This window comes from Garra rufa, chromosome 5, assembly GCF_049309525.1.
Source record: "Garra rufa chromosome 5, GarRuf1.0, whole genome shotgun sequence".
NCBI classification, from domain to species: domain Eukaryota; kingdom Metazoa; phylum Chordata; class Actinopteri; order Cypriniformes; family Cyprinidae; genus Garra; species Garra rufa.
The window spans coordinates 17,076,550-17,102,320 of NC_133365.1; the positions used below are offsets into that span (position 1 = coordinate 17,076,550).

General features: G+C 35.7%; 2 protein-coding genes across 2 annotated transcripts in view; one reads left to right on the forward strand and one right to left on the reverse strand.

The window, feature by feature from the left end:
* The window catches only part of kiaa0825 (KIAA0825 ortholog), a 167,184-nt gene extending 150,859 nt beyond the window's left edge, over positions 1-16,325 (reverse strand). Inside the window, exons 1-3 of the mRNA XM_073839992.1 lie at positions 15,860-16,325; positions 8,978-9,115; positions 2-156 (exon numbers count right to left, since the gene is read on the reverse strand). Coding sequence (XP_073696093.1) covers positions 2-156; positions 8,978-9,108 — 286 coding nt within the window. The 5' untranslated portion in view covers positions 9,109-9,115; positions 15,860-16,325. The remainder of the gene's footprint in view (position 1; positions 157-8,977; positions 9,116-15,859) is intronic.
* Positions 16,326-16,646: 321 nt separating this feature from the next.
* LOC141334766 (SMC5-SMC6 complex localization factor protein 1-like) overlaps positions 16,647-25,771 on the forward strand; it is a 25,457-nt gene continuing 16,332 nt past the window's right edge. The window contains exons 1-14 of the mRNA XM_073839993.1: positions 16,647-16,902; positions 17,084-17,195; positions 18,577-18,655; positions 19,521-19,690; positions 19,775-19,830; positions 19,954-20,107; positions 21,386-21,559; positions 21,731-21,799; positions 22,148-22,294; positions 23,578-23,744; positions 23,832-23,966; positions 24,476-24,620; positions 25,044-25,198; positions 25,299-25,311. Coding sequence (XP_073696094.1) covers positions 17,085-17,195; positions 18,577-18,655; positions 19,521-19,690; positions 19,775-19,830; positions 19,954-20,107; positions 21,386-21,559; positions 21,731-21,799; positions 22,148-22,294; positions 23,578-23,744; positions 23,832-23,966; positions 24,476-24,620; positions 25,044-25,198; positions 25,299-25,311 — 1,575 coding nt within the window. The 5' untranslated portion in view covers positions 16,647-16,902; position 17,084. The remainder of the gene's footprint in view (positions 16,903-17,083; positions 17,196-18,576; positions 18,656-19,520; positions 19,691-19,774; positions 19,831-19,953; positions 20,108-21,385; positions 21,560-21,730; positions 21,800-22,147; positions 22,295-23,577; positions 23,745-23,831; positions 23,967-24,475; positions 24,621-25,043; positions 25,199-25,298; positions 25,312-25,771) is intronic.

Consider the following 25,771-nt stretch of genomic DNA (forward strand, 5'->3'; position numbering starts at 1 on the left):
AAATCCAGAAGCTCTTGATGTCCCGTAGCCACTGGTTTCAGGATGCTTAAGTTGCGCTGACTGAAAAGCTGGAGGCATTCTATTGGACTGGGCACTTTCTCTCCGCTAGAGGCCTCACCAATCTTGGCCTGCAGTTCCTTCAGGTTCTGTTCAATACTATAAAAAAAGAAACAAGCAGCAGTACAAACTTTCATAAATGTTTTCAATGACAGTCATTTATTTTTTTTCACTGTCACCATTTACCATTTATTCAGAAAAAAAATATTTTGTGAAATAGTATTGCAACCTAAAATAACTTAAAATGTAAATTATTCCTGTGAAGCAAAGCTGAATTTTCAGCATGATTACTCCAGTCTTTAGTGTCACATGATCCTTCAGAAATCAATCAAATATGCTGATTTATAATTAATGTTGGAAACAGTTGTGCTGCTGTACAGGATTCTTTGATAAATAAAAAATGAAAAAGAACACTGTTTATTTAAAATAGAAATTTTGTGTTACAATATACACTACTATTCAAAATTTGGGGGTCAGTAAATGTTTTCTTTCTTTAAAAAAAAAAGAAATTAATACTTTTTTATTCAGCCAGGATGTGTTAAATGGATAAAAAAATGTGATAGTAAAGACTTTGAATTAGTAAAGATTTTGAATAAATGCTTTTTTTTACTTTTATTCATCAAAGAATCAAAGAAAAAAGTATCACAGGTTTCAAAAAAATTTTATGCAGAACAACAGTTTTAATAATAAATCAGCATATTCAAATTATCAAGTGAAGACTCATGACTGATGAAAATTCAGTGTTGCGTTACATTATCTTAAAACAGGCACCCAATATTAGAAATCACAATAATATTTCACAATATTACGTTTTTTTTCTGTATTTTTGATCAAATAAATACAGCCTTAATGAGCATAAGAGACTAACATAAAAACAATCTTACTGATCCCAAACTTTTAAATGGTAGTGTATGGCAATGTGGCATTGGTATACAGAAAAAGCTAAGAAATAAGCTTTTTTTCTTATATTTTTATTTTTATATTTTAATAAATAAATGAAATTAAATATTGGAAAAATGTAAAATAAAAATACATTTAAATGAATAAAAACATGGTATAATATGTTAAACAGAGTAGGGAAGGTTGTATTCTCAATAAGTGCATCCCAGTTTGCATACTTATGCACTTTTCTATGCCATTTTGTAGTATAAATAGTGGGAGTAGTGCATTCACAGCAAAAATTAAAAAAATAAAACACATTTTAAATACCCGGATGATGCACAAACAGAAAAAAATGAAGTTTGAAATGTTGGACAGTTCATGCACTCAACTGTCGCAGATTTAATTACGTGGAGGGGCTATAATACTCAGATTATTAATCTCAAAATAACCTTATAATATTCATACAATACATGATTGAGTGTATAGCGCGTCATTTGAGAACATATAGCCAAGCCAACAATATTTAATGAAAAAAGACACAATGAGAGACTGACGTGTATACTTTTGTGAATGACAGGTATTTAAATTCTGCTAAAAACTGAAGCATTTTCTTTGAGTCTCAGCTGTAGCAAATACAACCCTCTTTTCCTGATCACTTCCTGTCCAACAATTCTATCAATAAAATGGCGAAGAAAAATGGACGCAACTTGGACATTCTGTTTAGAGATATTTTTTGTCTGACTGTTTACAGTGCAGTTGAATTCCAATGAACCTTTAGCACTGAAATGACTTTTATACACCCTCTCAATGTGTTACATGCGAGCTGTCCCTTTAAACTCACAAGCACACTCTGGTTACTGCCACTCTACAGCTGATATCAGCCACATCGGGCCTAATGAACGCAGACATCAATATATCAGTTTTGTGTGCATGTGTCGGCATGTGGCACGTCTCTCTCAACGACACAGGATGAGCCGATCTTCCTCATAACCACACGGCATCAGCACTTCTGTCTCCTTCTATCCGTGAAAAATGAGACATGACACAAAGCCGTAAAGCCATACAGGTACAAACGCGCACACACACGGCAGCTGAAACAGACACTTCTCGCACAAAGCGACATAAAGCACTGTTGTAAACACTACGGCTATGCATGAGTCCAGATGCCTTGGAATGGCAGCTTATTAAATTCCATTTAAACCTGACACAGTTTTACTTCCTCGAAAAAAAAAGAGAGCAAACATAAAGTGAACATAAAGGGCTGTTAATTTTAACGATATGCAGCTGAATAATGTAGAAAGCAAAGATGAAGAGGGCTCTTTCCGTTGGTTAAAATGCAAGGTTGCCGACAGGAATCCAACAAATGTGTCTCTTTTTGTAGTAAAAAGGAAATATGTGTGATGAGAGGACATGAAGGTGCTGACAGACCGTGCTGGAAAAGCAAATCTTCCCATTCTGTTTAATGAACAGCCTAAAGCCCGCTGTAAAAACACAAGCGCTAACAGGGAACATAAAAATTCTGTTTTACACACTAAAGATGCTGTCGACACAGACACACAAACAAAACTGCCCTTTTAAAGTGATGAAATTTTGCTTATAGTCGACGCGCGTTGACGAAAGCAGCCAAATCGTATTTAAATGTGCGGGTTAACTTCACTTTTTAGAGTTTGCTTCACCAGTTTAGTGTATTTTGAGAAGTTTTGTGTGAACTCTTGTCTTTATAGGGCGCTCTGAACAAGTTCATGACAATTATTTGCTCCTCCGTGTTTTCTGTGAACGTTGTTAACTCAAGGATATCGCTCAGCTTAGCTCTTATACATTAGTTAAGTGTAGCCATCCAGAGCTAGCAGAAAGGCAGATATACTGACTAAGTCTGTTTAATGTTTCTAATAAAATAAGGATTTGTGCTCAGAGCCGGTGCTGAGCCAGGCGTCACCCCAGGACTCTGCTCAAACAGCAGGGTCTAAACGAGCTTCCATCTGTGCAGCCACACAACGCTAAAACTTCATAAAAGTCCCATCTCTCATCCGCACACACTCCTGCCATTCGCCAACGCCTGCGTAATCCTCTGTGTATTGGCGCTGGATGGGGTCAGCGATCACCGAAGGCGAGTCACGGACAGTGTTGGTCTGAGTACTCATGAGGACTGGCATCAATCAAAGGGGCAGCTGCTGTCAAACTTCTGCCCGACTGCCACTGATGATGTGTCAGAGTTTCACATTGCAACAATAAATATGTAAGGGACATGCTTCAAATACGAATAGATTATCACGAATGGGTTTGAAACGAATTACTTTTTTTCTAAAAATAATACAATCAGATTAAATTCACTTTTGGTAACACTTTTATGAAGTATGCATATACAAAGCATTATAAGTGTACTAAATATTTTATATTAGGTGGCCTTAACTACTATGTCCTTGTACCTAAATGAATCATTTAATACAATGCACGTATACAGATTAAACCACCCTTAAACATACACATACCATCAAACCTGTCTCTAATCTTACCCGTGTCACACCGTAGTAGAAGCAAAAGTGTTTTGCACAAGTACATAATAGGTAAGGCCACTTAATATAAAATGAGACCAAGTAAAGAATACAATGCAAAAAAAAAAAATGCTTTTCTTACTTACTTATTTTTTGTCTTGTTTCCAGCCAAAATATTGGAAAATTATTAAATCAAGAAGGATTTTTTAGACAAGGAAAATTATTTTCTTGTTTTCCGAAAAAACAAGTCAAAATTAAGTGAGCTTTTACTTACAACAAGCAAAATAATCTGGCAATGGGGTAAGCAAAAAAATCTCATTTCAAACAGAAAACAAGATTTTTTTGCTTACCCCATCGGCAGATTATTTAGCTTGTTTCAAGAAAAACGCACTTAATTTTGACTTGTTTTTTTCTTAAAACAAGACATTGTCGTGAAAGTTTTTAGATATTTTGGCTGAAAACAAGAAAAAAATCTAAGTAACTAAGTGAGAAAAGAATTTTTTGCAGTTTAGTATTTTTTAAACGAATGTAAAACTCCAGGTGTCCTAGAACAAGTTGTTTAATTCACCCTCATGGTCGCTGCCACACTGGGAACTCGCCTTTTATTGGATACTAATCATAGCTGACTACATCTGCGTAGATGGCAAATTCTACAGTGGCATTTTGAGGCAAAAACTTTTTTTGTTATGCTGCAACCACACAATTAAATGTCAGTATAAAGTCCAAGACTACAGTCAAAGCAAAGCAAAGCAAAGCAAAACACTAAACTAAATTGGATTTTTCATCAGACATTAAATTGCAACCCAACACAGTACCAAAATTTGTATAATTTACCTTTTTCTTTTCTTTTTTATCAAACACAAACATTTATTAATATTAAATATTATGTAATTTTTTAATAAATAAACATTTTAACAAAAATATATGAGAAGCATTTTCGGTAACACTTTAGAATAGGGAACACTTATTAACTATTAACTATGACTTTTCCCTCAATAAATTCCTAATTTGCTGCTTATTAATAGTTTGTAAGGTAGTTGTTAAGTTTAGGTATTGGGTAGGATTAGGGATGTAGAATAAGGTCATGTAGAATAAGGCATTAGTATGTGCTTAATTAGTACTAATAAATGGCTAACATTCTAGTATTACGCATGGTAATAAGCAACTAGTTAGGAAACCGTAAATCCTAGCTATGCATTAATACACTGCCAACTATTCAACTTCGAAACACAAATTCAGATATTTTTGATGAAATCCAAGAGTTTTCTGATCCTGCATAGAGAGCAACAAAACTACCACAGTAAGGACATTGATAAAATAGTCCAGTTTATAACTTTCTTCCATGTCAGTCTTCATCGTGCATTCATAAGAGTGCTGCTGATGCAGAAGAGCCCAGATGTGCTGCATCATTATTTCTGTTTTCTTTGTGCATGAAAAGTATTCTCTTAGCTTCATGAAATTATGGTTGAACCACTGCTGTGACATGGACTATCAGTGTCCTTGCCTTGAACGTGAAATCTGCTCTTAGATTTCATCAAAAATATCTTAATTTGTGTTCCGAAGATGAACGAAGGTCTTACGGGTTTAGAATGACATGAGGGTAAGTAATTAATGACAGAATTTTCATTTCTGGGTGAACTTTCCCTTTGAGAACTGTTCATGTGTTTTAATGCTCTTTAAAGATGTAACTAAGAATAGGAACATTTTACAACTGTGAGTTATGATTACATACAACTAATTATAGGTACATACACTGAGGTACCTACACTCTTAAAAATAAAGGCTTCAAAGGGGTGTTTTTGCCGTGATGCCATAGAATAACCCCTTTTGAAGAACATTTTAAAAATCTAAAAAACCTTTTTACACTATAAAATGCTATTTCTGCGATTTGAAAGGTTCCATGGATATTCAAAGCTCTTCATAGAACCATTGATGCCAATAAAGAACCTTTATTTTGAAGAGTGTATATGAGTCAAGACAAAGCGTCCTATCATCTGACCTCACCTGAAGAGGTGTGCTAACCTCCTCCAGATTAATCAGATCCAATAACACGATTTTCACTGACTCCGAGAGCCACACACAACAAGAAAGAAAGAACAGAGGCAGATACAGAGAGAGAGAGAGTGTGTGTCTCAGAGAAACACACTGACTAAAGCCAAAAAGTCTGTCAACAGCCTCGCACGCGCACAAAAAATTCCTGATTAATCTACCCTTTAAATCAAACAACAACAAAAGGAGAAGTTGAAAGGAATTTCAGGGAGACCAGCTCCACACAAAACCCTGAGCGCAGAGACTAGCGAAAGCTCCCTTAAGCCTCATTCTCTGCTTCCTCCCTGTCTGCCAATCACGCTTCCAAAAACTGTAATTGTTTTTCAAATCCGCACAAACCAGACATGACAGACCAGGTAAAGAGAGAGCGAGAGGGCGGGGGGTAGAACAAGAGGACTAGAAAGAAAGAGAGAGGCAACGGGAGTCTTTTATTAAATATGATGGCATGTTTCACAGCTCTCTGCCTTACAGAAACCCAATACACTGATTAGTCAGCGCTTTGACGTTATCTTAAGTTCCTTGTCAAAATTAATTTAGTGTGGGTGGGCTGTCGCGCTCCAGGAGAGAGAAGCGGAGAAGGAAATAGCAGGGTGAGAGGGAGGGAGAGGAAAAGATCTCTTTCAAATAAGCCCCAGCTTCAGTGAGCACCAAGTCATGTGCCCAGGAAACAAATAGCCTATCTGGGAGCTATCAAAGAAGGCCTCTCTTTCCCTGAATACGCTGGACCCAATGAGACCCGTGAAAGTGGATCCCGCCGACTCCAGATCTGGCCCGCTTAGCCTCCTCCGGTGCCAAACCCCCAACGGGTTATTTGTCAGGACGCACACATGAGGTAAATTGGCACGCCGCTGCGGCTATCTTCCGTAAGCCGGGCTGAAATCCGAAGCCCGGCCTCCCGTCGTTGGACTATGGCTGACACTTCATTAGAGGCCGGCGTACTGCCGGTGGCCTCCCTGAGTGTCCGATTTGATGAAGCTTAATGGATAACAGCGTTTCAATTTGGGAGATCCGAGGCTGTCTAACAGGCTATCTTAATCTCCTTCAATTAGGAAGCGGCTCTTAGGCAAATCTCCGACATCCTAGAGCCGAGAGGAGGCGGCCTGTCTCGCTGACCCGTAAACGGGTTAGGACCGCGAAACGAGGCGGACAGCCGCAAATTCTCCAGTTTCCCGTTCTTTTCCTAGGATAAGTGGATTAGGTAGCAGGTGTAGAGCACAGCTTTGGCCCACCCTAGTGGAGGTCACTGAGAAGGGCGAAGCCGTCGCCCAAGTCCGTCCACATCGGCTTGGCTCCAGCTGACCACCAGAGCTACACTGGAGCTCCCGCCCTCCCTTTCTCTTTCTCCTAGGTGCAATTCCCTATTATCCAGGTTCTTTGTTCTTATAATGGTTCCCCATCTTCCATCTTTCTCCAAGAACACAAAATAACCCTTTAATGCTTAGAGAGGCAGAAAAACTGTCTCGGCCTTCAGTAATAATCCTTGAATTACCCACACAAGGGTTTTCGTTTCAAGATGTGGAATCTTCAATTATTACTTTCCCATTTGGAGAGGAGAGAGGCCGGACAGACAGGAATGAGAACGTGTGTCTAATGGCAGGGGGGAGTAAGACCGCCTTTGTTCACGCACAACACATTTAGCGTAGACCCTTCTGGCCTGCGCGTGTCCTCAGAGCAACATAAAGGATAAAAGCATTGCAGAGATAGATTTTTCGAAACCGTAGGCACAATGGAAAGAGGTGCCATCAGGGAGAGAGGGAAAGGATGAGGCAGAGAGGGAAGGATCGGGAGAACAAACAGAAATCTAGCCGCGAGAAGCATGTCCTCCAAAACTACCGATGCAGGTGAGAATCTGAGGCGCATTATCGGCATAAAAAGATTGCGAATTAAAACAGAGGGGGAGAAACAAGTTCAGGGGCGCTCGTCAACATGTCCTTCGCGGACAACAAAACCTCAATATCTGATAATGCCACATTCTTCCATCAAAATGGAAAAAAGGACGTCTAGCTCCGAGCTTGCATTCAGAATGTGTTTAAGTTCATTGATTTCAGATGAAGTGGCGTGCTATTCATCAACCCTCAATTAATCACGCCGTCTCAATGTTAGGATTACCGACACTGGAGGAAGCTTCCGTGGAAATAATAGCTCTGAAAATGAAGCGCCATACAATGCCCACTCAAGCACTAAACAACTGCATCTGGCCTGCAGTTACATCTTCTACATAAAAAAAATATTGTGCTTAATATATTAGCCTATGCAATTTTATGTCTTCTCAGTCAGTGCTGATATTAGCAATTCATACAGTATCCTTGTAGTACAAATACCATTGTTGGTCATATATATTAAAATATTGACACATTTTATATCAGGGTGATCAATAATCTTCTAAAGAACCAGCTCCTTTAAGACTGAAGCACATGGAGGATCAATACAAACTGAGACTGTCTTGATTTGAATGGGTTTGTCCATTAAAAACCTACAAGATGTGTGTTTATGTGTTCGCAATAAAGGGCTGTATTTCTTGTATACCAGTAAATGACATAATCCATAATCATAACTTTATTTCTTTGCATCTCAGGACTGACCATAGAGCTTTTATTTTGTAAAAGATGCAACTTTGCTATTGTTTGTGTCCTCTGTGAACACAGGAGCCATTCAAATAAATGTTTTAGATGTGAAATTAGCAGCTACAGTCAAACTAAATTTTTTTTAATATATTTTTACTAGTGGGTGCAGGACACTACAGTTCATTTATGTATGCAAGAATAGCAAAATAAAGTAAACTATGACTTTTGTACCCAAAAATTCTATATACTGTGAGTGAACTATTAGTAAAACCGATAAAAATTTGGGACCAAAATTATTAAGACACTTTGGCCTGACCATGTTTTGCTTAAGTGTGCTAATGCAACCTTTTTTCACCACAGACTGAACAAAATTAAGCATTGCTTGGTAACTGTCAACAAAGTATTGATGTGTAAATATTGTCATACTAACAGTTGTCTGAATAATTTTTGGTTGATTGTAATCCATTACATACCTTTCTATCAAAGTTATCTGACATTATTAAGATTAATTTGTTCTGACACAGTTTAACTCTGAGTTCTTGTTATATTGTATTACCATTTTCTGAACTATGGGTGTCTGAATAAATTTTGGTTTGACTGTATACATTCAAACTGTGTACATTATTGATATTCACAGCAAACATCACCTGTTATTATGCCTTGCGAACGTAAATACACTATCGTTCAATAGTTTGAGGTTGGTAAGATTTGAAAATTATTTTGAAAGTCTCTTTTGCCACTAAGGCTGCATTTATTCCATCAAAAAATATTGTAAAAAAAAAATTTTTCTACAGTTTGTAAAAAATTACTTTTCTGTCTTACATCAGATTGGGATGGGAGAGTTTATTTTAATTTAAAAAGGGAAAAAAATACACAGCTCACCTCCAAGTATATAAGGGAGTAAAAATGTCCTCTAGAGTCTAGACCACTGACCTGTAGGCGTTAAGTCTGAGTTTCTCCTCTGTGTCTCTGATCAGGTTTTGAATGTCCACCTCACTGGGGATTCCTTCCATCGGCAGCTCCACAAATGCGTGGTCATGCAGGAAGTCACCTTGCCAGTCCATCTCTTTCCTGCAAAACAATAAAATACTGGTGAAACTCTATTGTCACCATTTTCTTTCCTACTTTAAAAACATACTTAGGTCCTTATATTTAAACACTTTCAGACCATGAGTTAAATGCAGCTGTTCATCTCTGTTTAAGAAGTAGACCAGATATGTTTTGTTTTGAGTTAGTGTCAGGGTTGCCATGTCCACTTATTATATGCGACTAAAGGCTCATCCACACCAAGAATAATATCTATGAAGATATCTATATAACAATATCTATAATTGCATCCACACCAGTGATAATGACAATGATACCATGCTGCAGTTTTGTCTTCTGCCAAATATTATTAAAACTGTAGTTTTAGATATTGTTATCCTTGTTGTCCTAAGTGTGCACAGCCGTTTAATAATCGTTCAAGCTCTTTAAAGCAGGGCGGATTCTGATTGGCTGTCAATACTTTATCATTCATTAGCTTAAAAAATACAGGAAAAGTGATTCCAACAACATTGTTCATTATTTAAATTTTTTCCTGAGTAACCGATGAGCGCCACCATGATGGATTCTAACCTCTGTTTGGGTGCTCTCCTGTTCAGGTCTTAACGGAGAAGTTCATTTCCAGAACAAAAATCACAGATTATTTACTCACCCCCTTGTCATCCAAGATGTTCACGTCTTTCTTTCTTCAGTCGTAAAGAAATTATGGATTTTGAGGAAAACGTTTCAGGATTTCTCTCCATAAAGTGGACTTCTATGATGCCCATTAGTTTGAACTTCCAAAATGCAGTTTAAATGCAGCTTCAAAGGGCTCTAAATGATTCCAGCCGAGGAAGAAGGGTCTTATCTAGTGAAACGATTAGTTATTTTCTAAAATAAATTGCAATTTATATACTTTTTAACTTTAAATGCTTGTCGTGCCTAGCTCTGCATGAAATCTGTATATTCCAGTTCAAGACATCAAATTTTTTCCTCCAACTTCAAAATCGACCCACATCGCTGCATAAGTACTGACCAAGTGTTTACAAAGTGAACATGCAAAGATCATCGAACGCTCTTTACAAAAAAAAAAGGTAAAACAGCGATGAAGAACAATTTTAAAGTTGGAGGAGAAAATGAGACTGGAGTTTTTCAATATACCCTAACTGTATTGAACCGGAGCGCACAAAGTTCATGCAGAGCTAGACAAGACGAGCATTTGAGGATAAAAAGTATATAATTTGTAATTTATTTTAGAAAATAACCAATCATTTCGCTAGATAAGACCCTTCTTCCTCAGCTGGGATCGTTTAGAGCAGAGGTCTTCAACCCTGTTCCTGGGGACCCACTATCCTGAAGAGTTTAGCTACAACCCTAATCAAATACACCTGAAGTGGCCAAGAGAGTGGGTCCCCAGGAGCAGGGTTGAAGACCTCTGGTTTAGAGCCCTTTGAAGCTGCATTAAAAAATGTAAAAATAAATAAATAAATAAATAAATAAAAAATTGGAAGTTTTTTTTCTTCAAAAACATAATTTCTTTATGACTAAAGAAAGAAAGACATGGACATCTTGAATGACAAGGAGGTGAGTAAATTATCTGTAAATTTTTGTTCTAAAAAAGTAAACTTCTCCTTTAAGCTAATATACTGTGTAAAATAATAAAATAAAGTGGTAAAATAATGTGTACTCTTATCATTCTTATCAAAAGTCTTGCAAACTCCATCCTATCTGTTTTCAATGCAGCTAAACTCACGTTGCTTGACTCGTTTCATGTCATCTTCCTGCCCATTAAACTATGACCGGTAAGTTACTGCAAAAAAAAAAAAAAAAAAAAAAAAGGTAAAAAAGGCATAAAAAAGGTCATTGCGACACTGTAAAGTGATGAAACATTCTCAGGTTCAATAGAAAACATGTTATTTCGACTAGAAACACAGGAAACCGGAAATGTAAAGCACCGCTCCATTTGGGCAAGACTTTCTTTTTCTATTGTTTTAAGTGTATAATTATAATGAAAACTACCTTTATCTGTATTATTATCATTATAGTTGTCGTCCTTGGTATTAACAGGAAAGTCACAGTTTGCATTTTGGGGATTATTTACAGAATATAGTTGCATCTTTGGGATTGCTAATGCTTGGGTTCTCTATCAGAATAAAATGTGACACATTTTGCCAGAACTTTTCCCACTCCAGTGATGCCCTGACTACATTTTTGTTTTATTACCAACCTTGCTACATATAATCAGTATGTATGTTACAAAAAAGAGCAACAAAATTAACCATACATTTCTCTCATCATAATTCATAAACCCACCCCAAAATGAAAGAATGAGGATAAGAAAGAATAAGAAAAGTTGTTTGTTTTTTTTAAGTGAGATCTGGCAACCTAAGCTAAATGAACAAAAGTATAGAAGAGTTTCTTCGGCATCAAAGGACTGTACTGGGTAAAATACATCTCTATACAGCTCCATTTCACACCTATTGTGGGCACCATAACCTACTTTGCGGACAGCCGTTGCCAGTCAAATGAAAAGAAGTGGAAAGAAATAATCAATGTGTCTGCTTGTGTACTGCATTTGTCTGAATGGGATCAAATGTAAGCTTGAAAAGAGAAGCCTTTATGTTTGATGAAACGTGTCCTCGAACACACATGACGGCCCCTTACACGAAATGATTTGATTTCACCTCCAACAAGATCCTTATCAGCGGCTGCGCGTCAAAGCGCAGCTGGAACAAGGCGCTAGTTATCATCTGCCATAAATATTTCTAGCCTCAATCCATTGCTTTTCATCTACCCGCCTCCCCTCTCCGTGTCAAGCTGGAGTGCCATTCAATTTACAGTACGGCTCGGTGGTAATACATGCATAGCGGAAAGAGCGGCCTTGCGGTATTACCAGACGCCGGCGGGATATAGACTGACACATCTTCTTGCCCTCGCTTTAAATAAACAATCCATCTGGCCTCAGATTGCTATAAAGCCCTCAATGCTCAAGTCTTGCGCAGATCCAGCACGCGCTAGAGAGAGAGACTGTATCAACGTCGTCATCGCAAGTCAAGTGGAGTGTAATGGAGAGTGTCAGTGTCAATTTGGCTTTGCTGGCGCCTCTCCCCTTCATCTGGGCTGATTTTAATAATCCCTGTCAAACACCAAACAGCTCGCACTTCCTCTCCGACACGACAGCCCTTTCTCCTCGCGCAGACAGAAATCTCAACATTAATTTAGCCCGCACAAAGGGAAAGGCTGTCCAGCTGGACAAATATTATTTCCCTCACTTGACAGACTCCGCAGTTAAGCTCGTGTGTTATTATTTTCTAAACTCTATTCAAGCCTCCGCTACTGTCTGAGGGGAAAGAGTGAAGAGAGAGAGAGAGTGACTTGTGTAGGTTTTTAAGACACAGGATTAGGAACTGAACAGTGTAATTACACTGGGACCGACTGCGTCAACGTCTGCGCGCGCACGCGTGCGTGTGTAGCCGATGTTACAAAGGGATGTGCATCATCGCCCGTGTCTCATCCACATGAGAGTTGTGGGAAAAGTGTCAGGTTCATGCTGTCACCACATAGGGCCCAATTAGGCAGATGCACCCTCCATTTCCTTTGTCTTGTTATCTATTTTGAACTCAAATGTTGTGGAGTCCCAGAGTAGTTCTGAAAGCTGCCACACAAGGAAGAGAGCTGGTGCTGTGCGTAAGTTTGTGTGTGTGTGAGCTGGGGCAGATGTATTCTCTCGACACTTAAAGACACACTAGTATTTCTCCGCATGTCTACCCTTACAAACTGCTCCACGCTCAGAATGGAGGTAGTGGTGTGAAATATTTAGCAGCCAGTGCCTCTGCTTTAAAACTGTCTAAAAAAGGTTTTCTTATCATGTTCTTGCTCCCAAAACTCTTAAATAAAGCTTTCGGGATATTTAATGTATTAAAGAAGTACATTGTTTTACTCCGAAATGGTGAGGAGCTTGTGTTTGTTGGTAGGTTGAGACAAGCAAAAGTGTGCCGCACTCTTGCAATACAGGTGAATGTGAAAAAAAAAGAAAAAGAGAAGGAATGCAAGGAAGAAAGAAGAAAGTTCCGGGGGAATAAATCTAGTTTGTGCAATGGTTGTGTTTACCGACTGTGTGCATGTTGTTTTTTTCAGGATGACTTCTCCTGAACTTGTCCTGGAATGGTTATGACAATATTTTCACTATATTTCACATTTTTTGGCTAACATGTGAACTACTGTTTAAAGTATTCAAAATGCCTGAATTTGTCAAAATATGTCAGGAGCTAGAACATGAGTGAGGGCAGGAATGCTACATTTGTTAAAAAATATGTTTAAGTAAATACATAAATAAAAAGTCACCTTCATATATAGGAAATGTAACGCAATTTATGTTCACAATTACTGTCTTGGTTCATTAAATGAAGGTTACCATGGTAACCACTGTGGTTTTAATCACCAGTTTTTACCTCAATGTCATCTAACGCTTAATTTTTGATCTAGAAAGCAGGTTGTTTAACCAGGTCAAAATGGACACATTTCATTGCGGAGTTCATTCATTCATATTGATCGTGTATTCATAATTCATATTTACTCAATCACTGTCAGTCCTGTGGGTAGTTGAAATATGAATTAGACTTGATTGCAGTGTCATAAATAGATTTAAAGATGTAAAAAATGTATATTAGATATGTCCACTTCCAATTTTAGCTTAGCATCAAAATTCCAGAGAAGCTCAGAGACACATTTTTACACAATACATTCTAGAAACAAAAGTTTAGAAACAAACTAGAACTAGAAAACTATCTAAACTATCAATTATAATATCCATATGAACTACAAATGTTTAGGGTCAGATTTTTAAAATACTTTTATTCAGCAATGATGTATTAAATTGATTAAAAAGTGTCAGCAAATATATTTACATGATTTCTGTTTCAAATAAATACTGTTCTTATTCATTAAAGAAACCTGAAAAAAGTACCACAACTGTTGGTACTTGCAAAAGCATGCAAGTACCAACAGTACTATGCAAAGCATATTGCACTGTATTTTTGATCAAATAAATAGGCTTTGTGAGCATAAGACTTTTAAAAACATGAAAAAAAATATTAACATATGGTAAATAGGTTATATATGATTAACAAAGTCCCATGTCTGAAAACTAGAAACATTACATGTAATATTTCAATTGATAAACGCTGCAGTTCAAAAGTTTGGAATAAGTACAAATTGTACTTTTTTTAAGCATTCTCTTTTGCTCATCAAGCCTTGATCAAAATTTATTCCTGTGATGCAAAGTTGAATTTCAATCAGCCATTACTCTGGTCTTCAGTGTCACATGATTCTTCAGAAATCATTCTAATATACTAATTTATTACTTTTATTATCAATGTTGGAAACAGTTGTGCTGCTTAATATTTTTTTGAAACCTGTGATTCTTTTTTCAGGATTCTTTGATGAATAAAAAGTTTAAAAAGAACACATTTTATTCAAAATATAAATCTTTTCCAACTAAGTCTTTGGTATCACTTTTTTATCAATTTAACACATCATTGGTGAATAAAAGTATAATTTTTCTTTCATAGTAAATAAATTTACTGACCACAAACTTTAAATGGTAGTTTATATTGTTACAAATGATTTCTATTTAAAATATATATATTTATTATTTAATAAAGAAATTTTAAAAAAGTATCACAGGTTCCAACAGAAGCACAACTGTTTTCAACATTGATAATAAATCAGCATATTAGAATGATTTCTGAAGGATCATGTGACACTGAAGACTGGAGCAATGGACAAAAAAATGTCTCAAATTTCAAATGTTTCTTTAATAATTATACTCATCAAGGCTGCATTTATTTGATTTAAAAATACAGAAAAACAGTAATATTCTGAAATATTATTAGTTTAAAAATAATGGTTTTCTATTTGAATGCATTTTTAATTTTTATTTATTCCTGTGAGGCAAAGCTTAATTTTCATCAGCCATTACTCCAGTCTTCAGTGTCACATGATCCTTCAGAAATCATTCTAATATGCTGATTTATTACTTTTATTATCAATGTTGGAAACAGTTGTGCTGCTTAATATTTTTATGGAACCTGTGGTATGTGATACGGAATAAAAAGTTTAAAAGAACAGCATTTGTTCAAAATATATTCAAAATAAATATTCTAACAATATAAGTCTTTGCTATGACTCTTCATCAATTTAACACATCATTGGTGAATAAAAGTGTTAATTTCTTTAAAAAAAAACTTTGTGGAAGTTTATATTGTAACAAAAGATTTCTACTTTAAATAAATGCTGCTCTTTTTAACTTTTTATTTATTAAAGAATCCTGGAAAAAGAAAAAAATATCACAGGTTCCAACAGAAGCACAACAGTTTTCAAAACTGATAATACATCAGCGTATTAGAATGATTTCTGAAGGATCATGTGACACTGGAGACTAGAGTAATGATGCTGAAAATTCAGCTTTGCATAACAGGAATAAATTATATTTTAAAATATATTCACATAGAAACGGTTATTTTACTGTTTTACTGTTTTTTTTCTGGATTTTTGATCAGCCTTGATGAACATAAGAAACATCTGTTCCTTACTTTTCTAATACTGCTTTGACCTTGTTAACAGCTTTTTGAGAGCACACCTGTTGCATAAGTGCATACATACAGTACGGTTCTTTCAAAGCATTTAACTATTGTACTACATCACCACCACTGATGATCCAAATCCATTTTCACAGCACACACACCACTAAAAAAACTAAAAACACTGAGGTTAAGCCAAAGTACACAGTACCTTTTCACGCTGTGATTTCAGGGCCTCTTCATCACATTAAATCCAACAGCAATGAAGCAATATCAGACTTAAAATCCAAGCAGACTTGTCAGGTACATTTCTTTCCAAATCTTTATTTTTAACTGCAGTTATCTAAATGATCTGAGAAGTGTTCATACGATTGCAATCAAATCTAAAAGCATGAGTCTAATAGTGTCGAGTAAATATAGCAAATGGACAGTCTCACAGTATTTTCTGTCATCCTGAGACAGCACTAATGGAAGGAAACTGCGGGTGTTTTATAACGGGAATGTGAGAAATAGTGTTTCAGTCATTTATATCGATCCACAACGTAAGATTGCAGACAAAAGTGTCGTAAAAGATTAAAAGGCTTTCAGATGGTTAAATAACATGCTGTCAAGCTCGCTTACGAGGACGAATATAACTGCTCAGCCGTCGCATCCGTTTGTTTACAAACACGTGTGCTGACGCTCTACTGTGATTCTCAAGCGCAAAGCGTCTTTGACAACCAACCGGAAGCATATCAGAATTTCCGTGTTACGGAACAGAGTAAGTCACGGAGAAAAGGGGGGAGCGTGTATTTGGTAATATTATAATATTCTTCTCATTCGTTGTTTTTATTTCGGAAATAATCTCTCCGTTATTTTTAGAGAAGTATTAGCTCATTTTTATAAGTGTACGCGCCTCAAGTTAGGGATAATAATATTTATCTGCGTTTGAACATATCCGTCACCCCTAATAACATGCTGTGGTCAGACATCACACTGTTCGCTAGTTTTGAGTGCAACTGAACTAAACGAAATGACAGAAACAACGACAGGGAAAACTATCTAATCAATTTAGTTTAAAAGTTAGAGTCATAATAATCATGTTTTTTGTGTGTTATATATACAGTACTGGTGTTGTTCGATAAAATGTCACTTTTTATAGACGAATGGTTAATGGTGACATTTGGCGCGCCGTTGTCGTAAGAAAAGGGAACAGATTGTAACGTTACCAGACAATTCATTATATCAAGAGAGATTTCACTGTTTCACTTTCAGGTAAGATATAGAAACTACGTATCTTATATTTGTAAAGCAAATTCAACTTTACTTGCGATTCTTGTGTTCTTTAATGTTTGTAAACAGCCAATAGCTGTAATGCTATTTGAAAGTTGTTACTGTAGCACTCATTTATAATGGATAAGTTAGTTATGTATCATATAATCTGGTTTTCCACTAGGATGGTGGACAATAAATACATCTTTCAAATGTCTGGCATCAAGAATCATTTCCAGAAAAGACAGTTACTCCAGAGCATCAGAAAGCTGGGAGGCATATATATTGGGGGCTCTGTAAGTATCTGCTGTAAAGACACGTAATTTCTTAGTCTTTACCATGGTAAGCATTGTATTACTTTTTGTGACAATGTTTTGAATGCACAATTCTTCTGTTGTACAATGGCCCTAAATATTTGGAGAGACTATTTGATCAGAAAATATATGATCAGATTTATTAGTGTTTGACTGTGATTGCATTAGATACGAAAAGTAATAATAATAGCACACACAAGAACATATATTAAACAAAATATTTAACAAATGTGTTATTTAAATAACAATATAACAGTTAATATACTTATATATGTATACACCAGTATACCTATAAGTAATAGAGGCACTTATATTCCGATTTGGTAAGTTACCCAGATGCACGGCCATATTGGCGATACCCGAGTAAACAACAGAATGGATAGCACAGTTAATGTACTACTGAATAGTTGTTCTGCTAATTTATGCTGTCTAAACCGCGGGAAAAAAAACGTGTGCAAGCTGCTAAATCATATAGAGAAGGATCTAGTAAGCAGGAAGTGGTGCAATATTTTGACAAACTACAAGCAGTATTAATTAAGATATTAGCCTAATATTTCACCTACCTGACCAGAAATTATGATTAAGATTAAGATTCTTGCCCTGGAAATCCTGGTTCAGTTTGGCTAACCACAAACACCTTTTGTTCCTCAGACAGTTTTTTACGCTCTTCTCCTTGATTTGTTAAAACTTTTGGCAGTCTATAGTACTCCAAAAGTTTTTTCATAGTCTGACCGATTAGTACAGCCAAAAACATGACAATAATTGACCATTTTCAGCAGCAATAATCAGTAAAATATGCGAGTTTTGTACGATTCAGAGGCATTGTTTTCGTTCAGTGCCGTCCATATGGCTGATTGATGACGCGTTGTGAAAACACTCTATTAAAAGTGCTCACAAAAGTTTAGAATTTACTTAGTTTGATATATTTTATAATGTAACTCAATATTAGTTAACCACTCAAAAGTGCACTGCTGTATAATAGCTGATTTCACACAAGCCCACATTCTCTTTCATAACATCAAGTGTTTCTTACTGCAGAGAACGATAAAGTGTTGGTGATTAGCCCTGAAAAATGACTCTAATTGCTTTGCCGATGTTACAGTGTATTTCGGACCGTGTAATTTTGTCCTTGCCCTCAATACCATCTTAATATAGTCACAGATTGCTCTCTCTACTAATTGAACCCCTCGTGAGAATAAACTCAACCTCCAAGTTCTTGACCTTTTCCTAAATCTAAATCTCATGGTAAGGATGAAGACCAGATTAGTAAGGTGACTTTTTATGTCCGACAAGTGTTTTTTTTTTTTTTTTTACTTCATTTACACTTCACAATATTTCATTGACACATGTTTCTGTGTTCCAGGTTTATAAAGAGGCAACAACTCACCTCGTCGTCCAAAAAGCTTTAGCAAGTGAAAAGTTTCTCGCAGCCTGTGCTGGAGGTCTGTAATATTAAGATATGACTGTCATAATCAAGTAAAAAATTAAAAAGCATGTAATCAAATAATAGCACACAAGCATACACTACCAGTCAAAAGATTTGTAATGTTTTCTTCTGCTCACCAAGCCTGCATTTTTTTTTTGATCCAAAGTACAGCAAAAACAGTAAAATGTTGAAATATTTGTAGTATTTAAAATAACTGTTTTCTGTTTGAATATATTTTAAAATGTAATTTATTCCTGTGATTTCAAAGCTGTATTTTTAGCATTATTATTTCAGTCACATGATCTTTCAGAAATCATTTTAATGTTCTGATTTGCTGCTCAAAAAACATTTCTTATTATTAATATGTTGAAAACAGCAGAGTAGATTTTTTTTCAGGTTACTTTGATGAATAGAAAGTTCAGAAGAACAACATTTATCTGAAAAGGACATTTTTGTAACATTATAAATGCCTTTATTATCACTTTTGATCAATTGAATGCATCCTCACTAAATAAAAGGAATAAATATATACTAACTCCAAGCTTTTTATTTCAGATAAATGCTGGTCTTTGGATGTTTCTATTCATCACATAATTCTGAAAAAAATTTGTGACACTGAAGACAGGAGTAATGATGCTGAAAGTGTAGGAAACACAGGAATAAATTACATTTTAAAATACATTCAAATAGAAAGCAGTTATTTTAAATAGTAAACCTATTTAACAATATTACTGATTTTGCTGTATACATGAAGGCTTGGTGAGCAAAAGAGAATTATTTAAAAAACATTAAAGTCTAATTGTTCAAAAACTTTTGACTGCTAGTGTATAATAAAATAACAAACTGAAATGATGACTCTGCTTGATTTTGTTCTGTTTTAGGGAAGTGGATAGTCTCTCCAGAGTTTGTTCTGGACAGTGTAAATCAAAATGCGTGGCTCCCAGAGGCTTCATACGAGTTAAACTTAACAGCTCAGACCCCTGAGACACCCAATCCACTAAAAACATGGAGAGAGAGGGTGGCAAACGGCACTGTATCTGGAGCATTTCAGGTAAATGTAATTATATTGCTAACTCCCTTGGACAACAGCTATAACAAATGAAGCATGTTTGTCATTTCCCATCTCCACCTGTAGGACTGGGTAGTGCTTATTGACATTGATGACTCAGCCAGGAGAAGTGTGTTTGACAGGTCAGGATGTGCACAGTGACAACTTTGATCAGCATACCTTTGAAAATGTTGTTTATGTTTAGCTAGAGTCTCACGGTTAAATTGCTAGTGGGAATTTTTACAAACCAAATTTTGTTTTTGCAGGATATTAAAAGCAGGCAGAGCTGTTGTCTTCACAGACTGGCCAACTTCACATGCTGTAACTCACGTGTTAACCAAAAATACATACAATAATGAAGCCGAGAAGTGTGGAATCCCTTACTATAGTGTCAGCTATGTAGCCAAACATCTTTTTGGGGTAAAGTAACTTACGTTTTGTATTGTATGCTTTTTTTTTAAGAACTGATTTTTAAAAAAAAAAAAAAAAAGTGCCATGATGTCTTTTCAGTCCTGTTGTATTGTTTTGACTTCTTTTGTTGAACACTGAATATTTTTTTCATACAACAAAACATAAAGTGACTGGTGACTGTCAAGCGCCAAACAGGACCAAAAAAGAGCCCATAAAAGTTATTTATAAATGTGCAAACGTTTGATGGCCATGGCACTAAACACTGTTTTGGAATATTGCAGTCAAGACATGCAGACCTCTTTTTTGAGCAGCATGAACATTCTGCAAAACCTTGTATTCCACTGAATAACAAAAAAAAAAGTATAGGTAAAGTATACAGGTGGAAAACAACATAAGAAAGTAAAAGTGTGATATTTTTGGTTAAATATTAGATAAAACATTTTTTTTCTTAATACTTTGAATGAAGGATGCATTCAGTTGATAAAAAGTGACAGTAAATATACTGTCTATATATATATATATAAAAAAAAAAAAAAAATATATATATATATATATATATATATATATATATTTATTTATTTTATGGTCTTCTTTCTTAGCAGAAAATCATCACATGGACACTCTGGACCACAAAACCTGTCATAAGGGTCAATTTTTTGTAATGGAGATTTATACATTATCTGAAAGCTGAATAAATAAGCTAAACCATTGGTTTGTTAGGATAGGACAGTATTTGGCTGAGATACAACTATTATTTGAAAATCTCGAATCTGAGGGTGCAAAAAATCTAAATATTTAGAAAATCACCTTTAAAGTTGTCCAAATGAAGTTCTTAGCAATGCATATTACTATTCAAAAATTTAGTTTTGATATATTTACAGTAGGAAATTAACAAAATATCTTAATGGAACACAATCTTTACTTAATATCCTAATAATTTTTGACATAAAAGAAAAATGAATAATTTTGACCCAAACAGTGTATTGTTGGCTATTGCTACAAATATACCCATGCTACTTACAACTGGTTTTGTGGTCCAGGGTCACATATTAGAATGATTTCTGAAGCATCATGTGACACTGCAGACTTGAAAAATTCAGCTTTTCCATCACACAAATAAATTACATTTTAAAATATATTCAATTAATTTATTGTAATAATATTTCACAGCATTGCTGTATTTTTTTTTTTTTTTTCAAATACAACCCTAAACTTTTGATAGTGTATTTGCAAAAACAATCTTTAAAATTTGGTATTGGTGATTTATTTGCTGTCTTTCTTTTGCAGCATGTTTGCTCCGAGTTAAACTGGTCCTGTAATTTGGATTCTTTTGATGGAGAACAGAGCTGTGAAATGGCCATCGAGGCTGCTGCAGAAACTGACGTGTCTATGGATGTTACTGATGACCTTTCACATAAAGAATTGGAGAAAATGCTCAAAGAATACATCATAATAATGGAGGTCTAATATATTTTTATTCTCCCCATCCACTTTTTATTCTGGTACTTTTATATATCATTTTGAAACATAATTATGGCTTTCACAGATGGATTTTGGGCTGAAATGAGAAAGTTGTCACGATTATCATTGTAATTTCTATAAAGTATGACCTTACATGACATCTCGTTTCAGCAACAGAAGAAAATGCTTTTGACAGTCCCAGAGTTCTACAGCTACTACACACCCAACCTGCCAGTTCAGGTATTCAAACCTGTGAAAAACTTCTCAGAACACCTATCTGCCATACACAAGCTGTTAAAGTGCAAGAATGAGCGTTTGACTCATCAAGAGGATCGGGTCATTCAATTTCCTGTGTGTCACATAGAGGAGTAATAAACGGAGGGCTCATCACAGCCAGGTCACCTGATTTAGGCAAATCCGTTTGATCGGTACACTCATGATTGGCATACCTATTAAAGAAACATTGCAACGGCCTCCACTGGTTTCTCAAGCGGAAATGTCCAAATGCACTCATTTGACACTGACCCTGAGAACGCATTTTCATCAGTCATCTGTATGTCTTTCTTTCTCTGTTTCTCATGTACTCAGATTCCAGCGGTAGATTTCAGCAATGTGCAGAGTTTGGTGGAGTGTGCCTTCTTCCCTCAAGCGCTGGAGGAGATTCTGGGGTCCCTGCAGCCTGGAGTGATGCCCCCAGCCCCACTGCTCCAACAGCTAATGCACCACGCACTGCATGTATGTATAATAAGAGTTGTTCAAAATCCCAGAGGCACTTATAAAGCACTTTTACATTCAATTGGTATTATCTTTCTTAAAAAGCAAAGCAGTAGTTTCTTCTTCATTAAGGATGTAAGGAGTGTGATTTCTGTTACATGAAAACAGCGTAGTTGAGCAAATTAAATGAAAATGAGTATAGAATATGATATACGTGTGAGGTCAGTAATATTTTTTTGAATAAGTTAATATTTTATTTAGCATTAAGTTGATAAAAAGTGATAAATACAATTACTTTACAATTTTTTTTAAATCAGTGCTTTCTTTTGAACTTTCTATTCATCAAAAAAAAACTGAAAATATGCGTTGTGCATTTCATAAAAATATTAAGCAGCACAACTGTTACTTAACGTTGATAATAATAAGAAATTTTGAGCTCCAAATTAGAACGATTTCTAAAGGATCATGTCATGTGACAGAGAAGACTGGAATAATGGCTAATGAGAATTATAAATGTGTATTAAATGTGTAAAAAAAAAAAAAAACACCTTCCTCTCTAGGTACAAAAAATATATATATATATAATTGTTTTTTTTTTTTAAAGAAGTCTCTTCTGCTCACCAAGTCTGCGTTTATTTAATCCAAAGTACAGCAAAAATAGTAAAATTTTGAAATAATTTTACTATTTAAATTAAACAATTTTCTATTTGAATATATTTTAAAATGTATTTATTCCTTTGATTTTAAAGCTAATTTTTTGGCATTTTATATATATATATATATATATATATATATATATATATATATATATATATACACACACACTAAAAAAATAACTGTTTTACATTTTGATAATAATAATAATAATAATGTTTCTTGAACATCAAATCAGCATATTAGAATGATTTCTGAAGGATCATGTGACACTAAAGACTGAAGTAATGATGCTGAAAATTTAGCTTTGATCAGGAATAAAATACATTTTAAAATATATTCAAATAGAAAGCAGTTTATTTAAATTGTGAAAACATTTAACGCTACTGCTTTTGCTGTATTTTGGATCAGTGAATGCAGTTTTGGTGAGCAGAAGGGAATTCTTTAAAAAGCATTAAAATCTTACTGTTATCTTAACTTTTTTACTGGTAGTATATCTGTTTTGAATACTGATGTTTGTGTAATTATCTGAACTCTTCAGAACAGTTGAAACTGTTTGAAATGTATTTTATTACAAAAGCTTGTTTGCACCTCCCTTGTTCTGGTTTGACTAGATAACCCAGTATTTGCTTTTGCTCTTTTACATCTAGGGTGATGCAAAGCCATTGTACCTCAGCTTGTTTATCACAGTTCTCCACAGTATCCTGCGCAACAATCCTACCTGGGGTTCTCCTGGACACACTAAGTACTTTCTTCAGATCCTCCAGTGTCCAGAATGTAAGAGCGGCCTCTGGTCACTTCTTGAGACATCATTTCGGTATGAAACTGTCAATGTACCTGTCAGAACAGCTCATAAGTAAATAGAGTTTCTCTCAGTAATGCAATTTTGTCTGATTTATTCAAGAGTGTGTCTAGAAAGCAAGCCCACCTGTCACTCACTGCCAAGCCCACCATCCACTGAGTTGTTTCGTCTCCATTGTAACCTGCAGGAGTTCTTCCTGAGACTCTTTCAGCTGGAGCTTCATGCTGCTAGCTCAGGGTGAGCACCTGAGCTCTGTTCATCTCTGCTTCAGTAAACAACAACTTTTTGATTCTGCATGAGCCCAAAGAAAAGAAACTGCAGTATTTTTCCACCCCTCCACTAAATAAACACAGACAAAGCATGTCATAAAGAATGTAGAAATAAAACACAATATGTAGCTGCTTGGAGATATGCTGATGTCTTACTGTTCACCTTGTTTTGAAGATCAAGGCTTTGTACTATTTACACTCAGTCTATTTTGACAGAAAGGCAATGGTTAAGTAACTACGTTAACCATGGATATCAATACATGGATTGTACATTAACAACTATTGCCACCACACGTACATATCATCCATACTAGACAGGATTATATGTTTTATATTCAAAGGATAAGTACTATATTACTATATCAAAACTATATTATACAAACCCTGTACCTTAAAATGTTGCCTGTTTCAACATGGCCGATCTGTATCTTCATATTAATATTAATATCTATAGCAACTCTGTCTTCCTCTTTGCAGAAGGTCACCCGGAAGCAGTCGGGCGTCTGTTTTGTACAGTACCTTCTGGAACATGTGGGAGAAGATGACTTTGACATCCAGGGCAGTTCAGCAACTCAGCAAGCTGCTGATCAAGACTCTACTCTGGGCTTTTAACTCCACTCAGGTGTCTTTCAAGTCTTTTCCCTTCATGCTAAAAATGATGGCCACTTACGATAGCATGCTTTTTGAAATATTTTGTTTTAGATATTTGTAAGTTTGTTGGTGTAATGTTGCAACATAATTCAAAGATCATTTCCCAGCTTAAAGGGATAGTTCACCCAAAAATAAAAATTATGTCGTTAATTACTCACTCATGTCGTTCCAAACCCGTAAGACCTTTCTTCATTTTTGAAACACAAATTAAGATATTTTTCATGAAATCCGAGAGCTTTCTGACTCTGCATAGACAGTAATGTAATTACACCTGTATGCCAACAAAATTGTGCCAACAGATTTCCACACTGAATATATCATTTTGTTGAGACATGTCCATTCCAGATGTTTCATCAGGCTTTGCAGGCTGAGTTTACTGTGTGTTTGTGTGCAGGAGTGGAGGCTGGGAATGTCGGTCACTCTGCAGGAGACTCTGTGTGTAGTGGTGGAGTTCTGGGCTCAGGAACACAGTCCACTCAACAGCAGTCTGGTGGAGAAAGGCTTTAAAGATCTGGCTGAACACATCGCCATACTGTGCCAAGGTATCCCGTAGTGCAGTGTGAAACTGGTGAAGAATCACTTGATGCACTTAAAGGGATAGTTCATCCAAAAATGAAAATTCTGTCATTAATTACTCATCCTCATGTAGGACTCGCCCACCTGTAAGACATTAGTTCGTTGTAGTATCAGCATTAATGCTCGTCGAAGACTGACAGGGAAGAAAAGAAATGTTGAATAGTTGTTATTTTTGTTTTCTTTATGCACAAAAAGTATTTGCGTAGTGTCATAACATTAAGGTTAACCCACTGATGTCACATGTACTATTTTAGCAATGCCCTTACTTCCTTTCTAGGCCTTGAACGTGTAGTTGGGTTACTGTCTATGCAGGGTCAGAAAGCTCTCAGATTTCATCAGTAATATCTTAATTTGTGTTCCAAAGATGAATTAGGTTTTTCAGGTTTGGAACGACATGAGGGTGAGTAATTAATGACAGAATGTGCTACAAATTTACACACCCTCAGGCCATCCAAAATGTAGATGAGTTTGTTTGTTCATTGGAGATGTTTAGAAAAATGTAGCACTACACATACTCACCAAATGGATCCTCTGCAGTGAATAGGT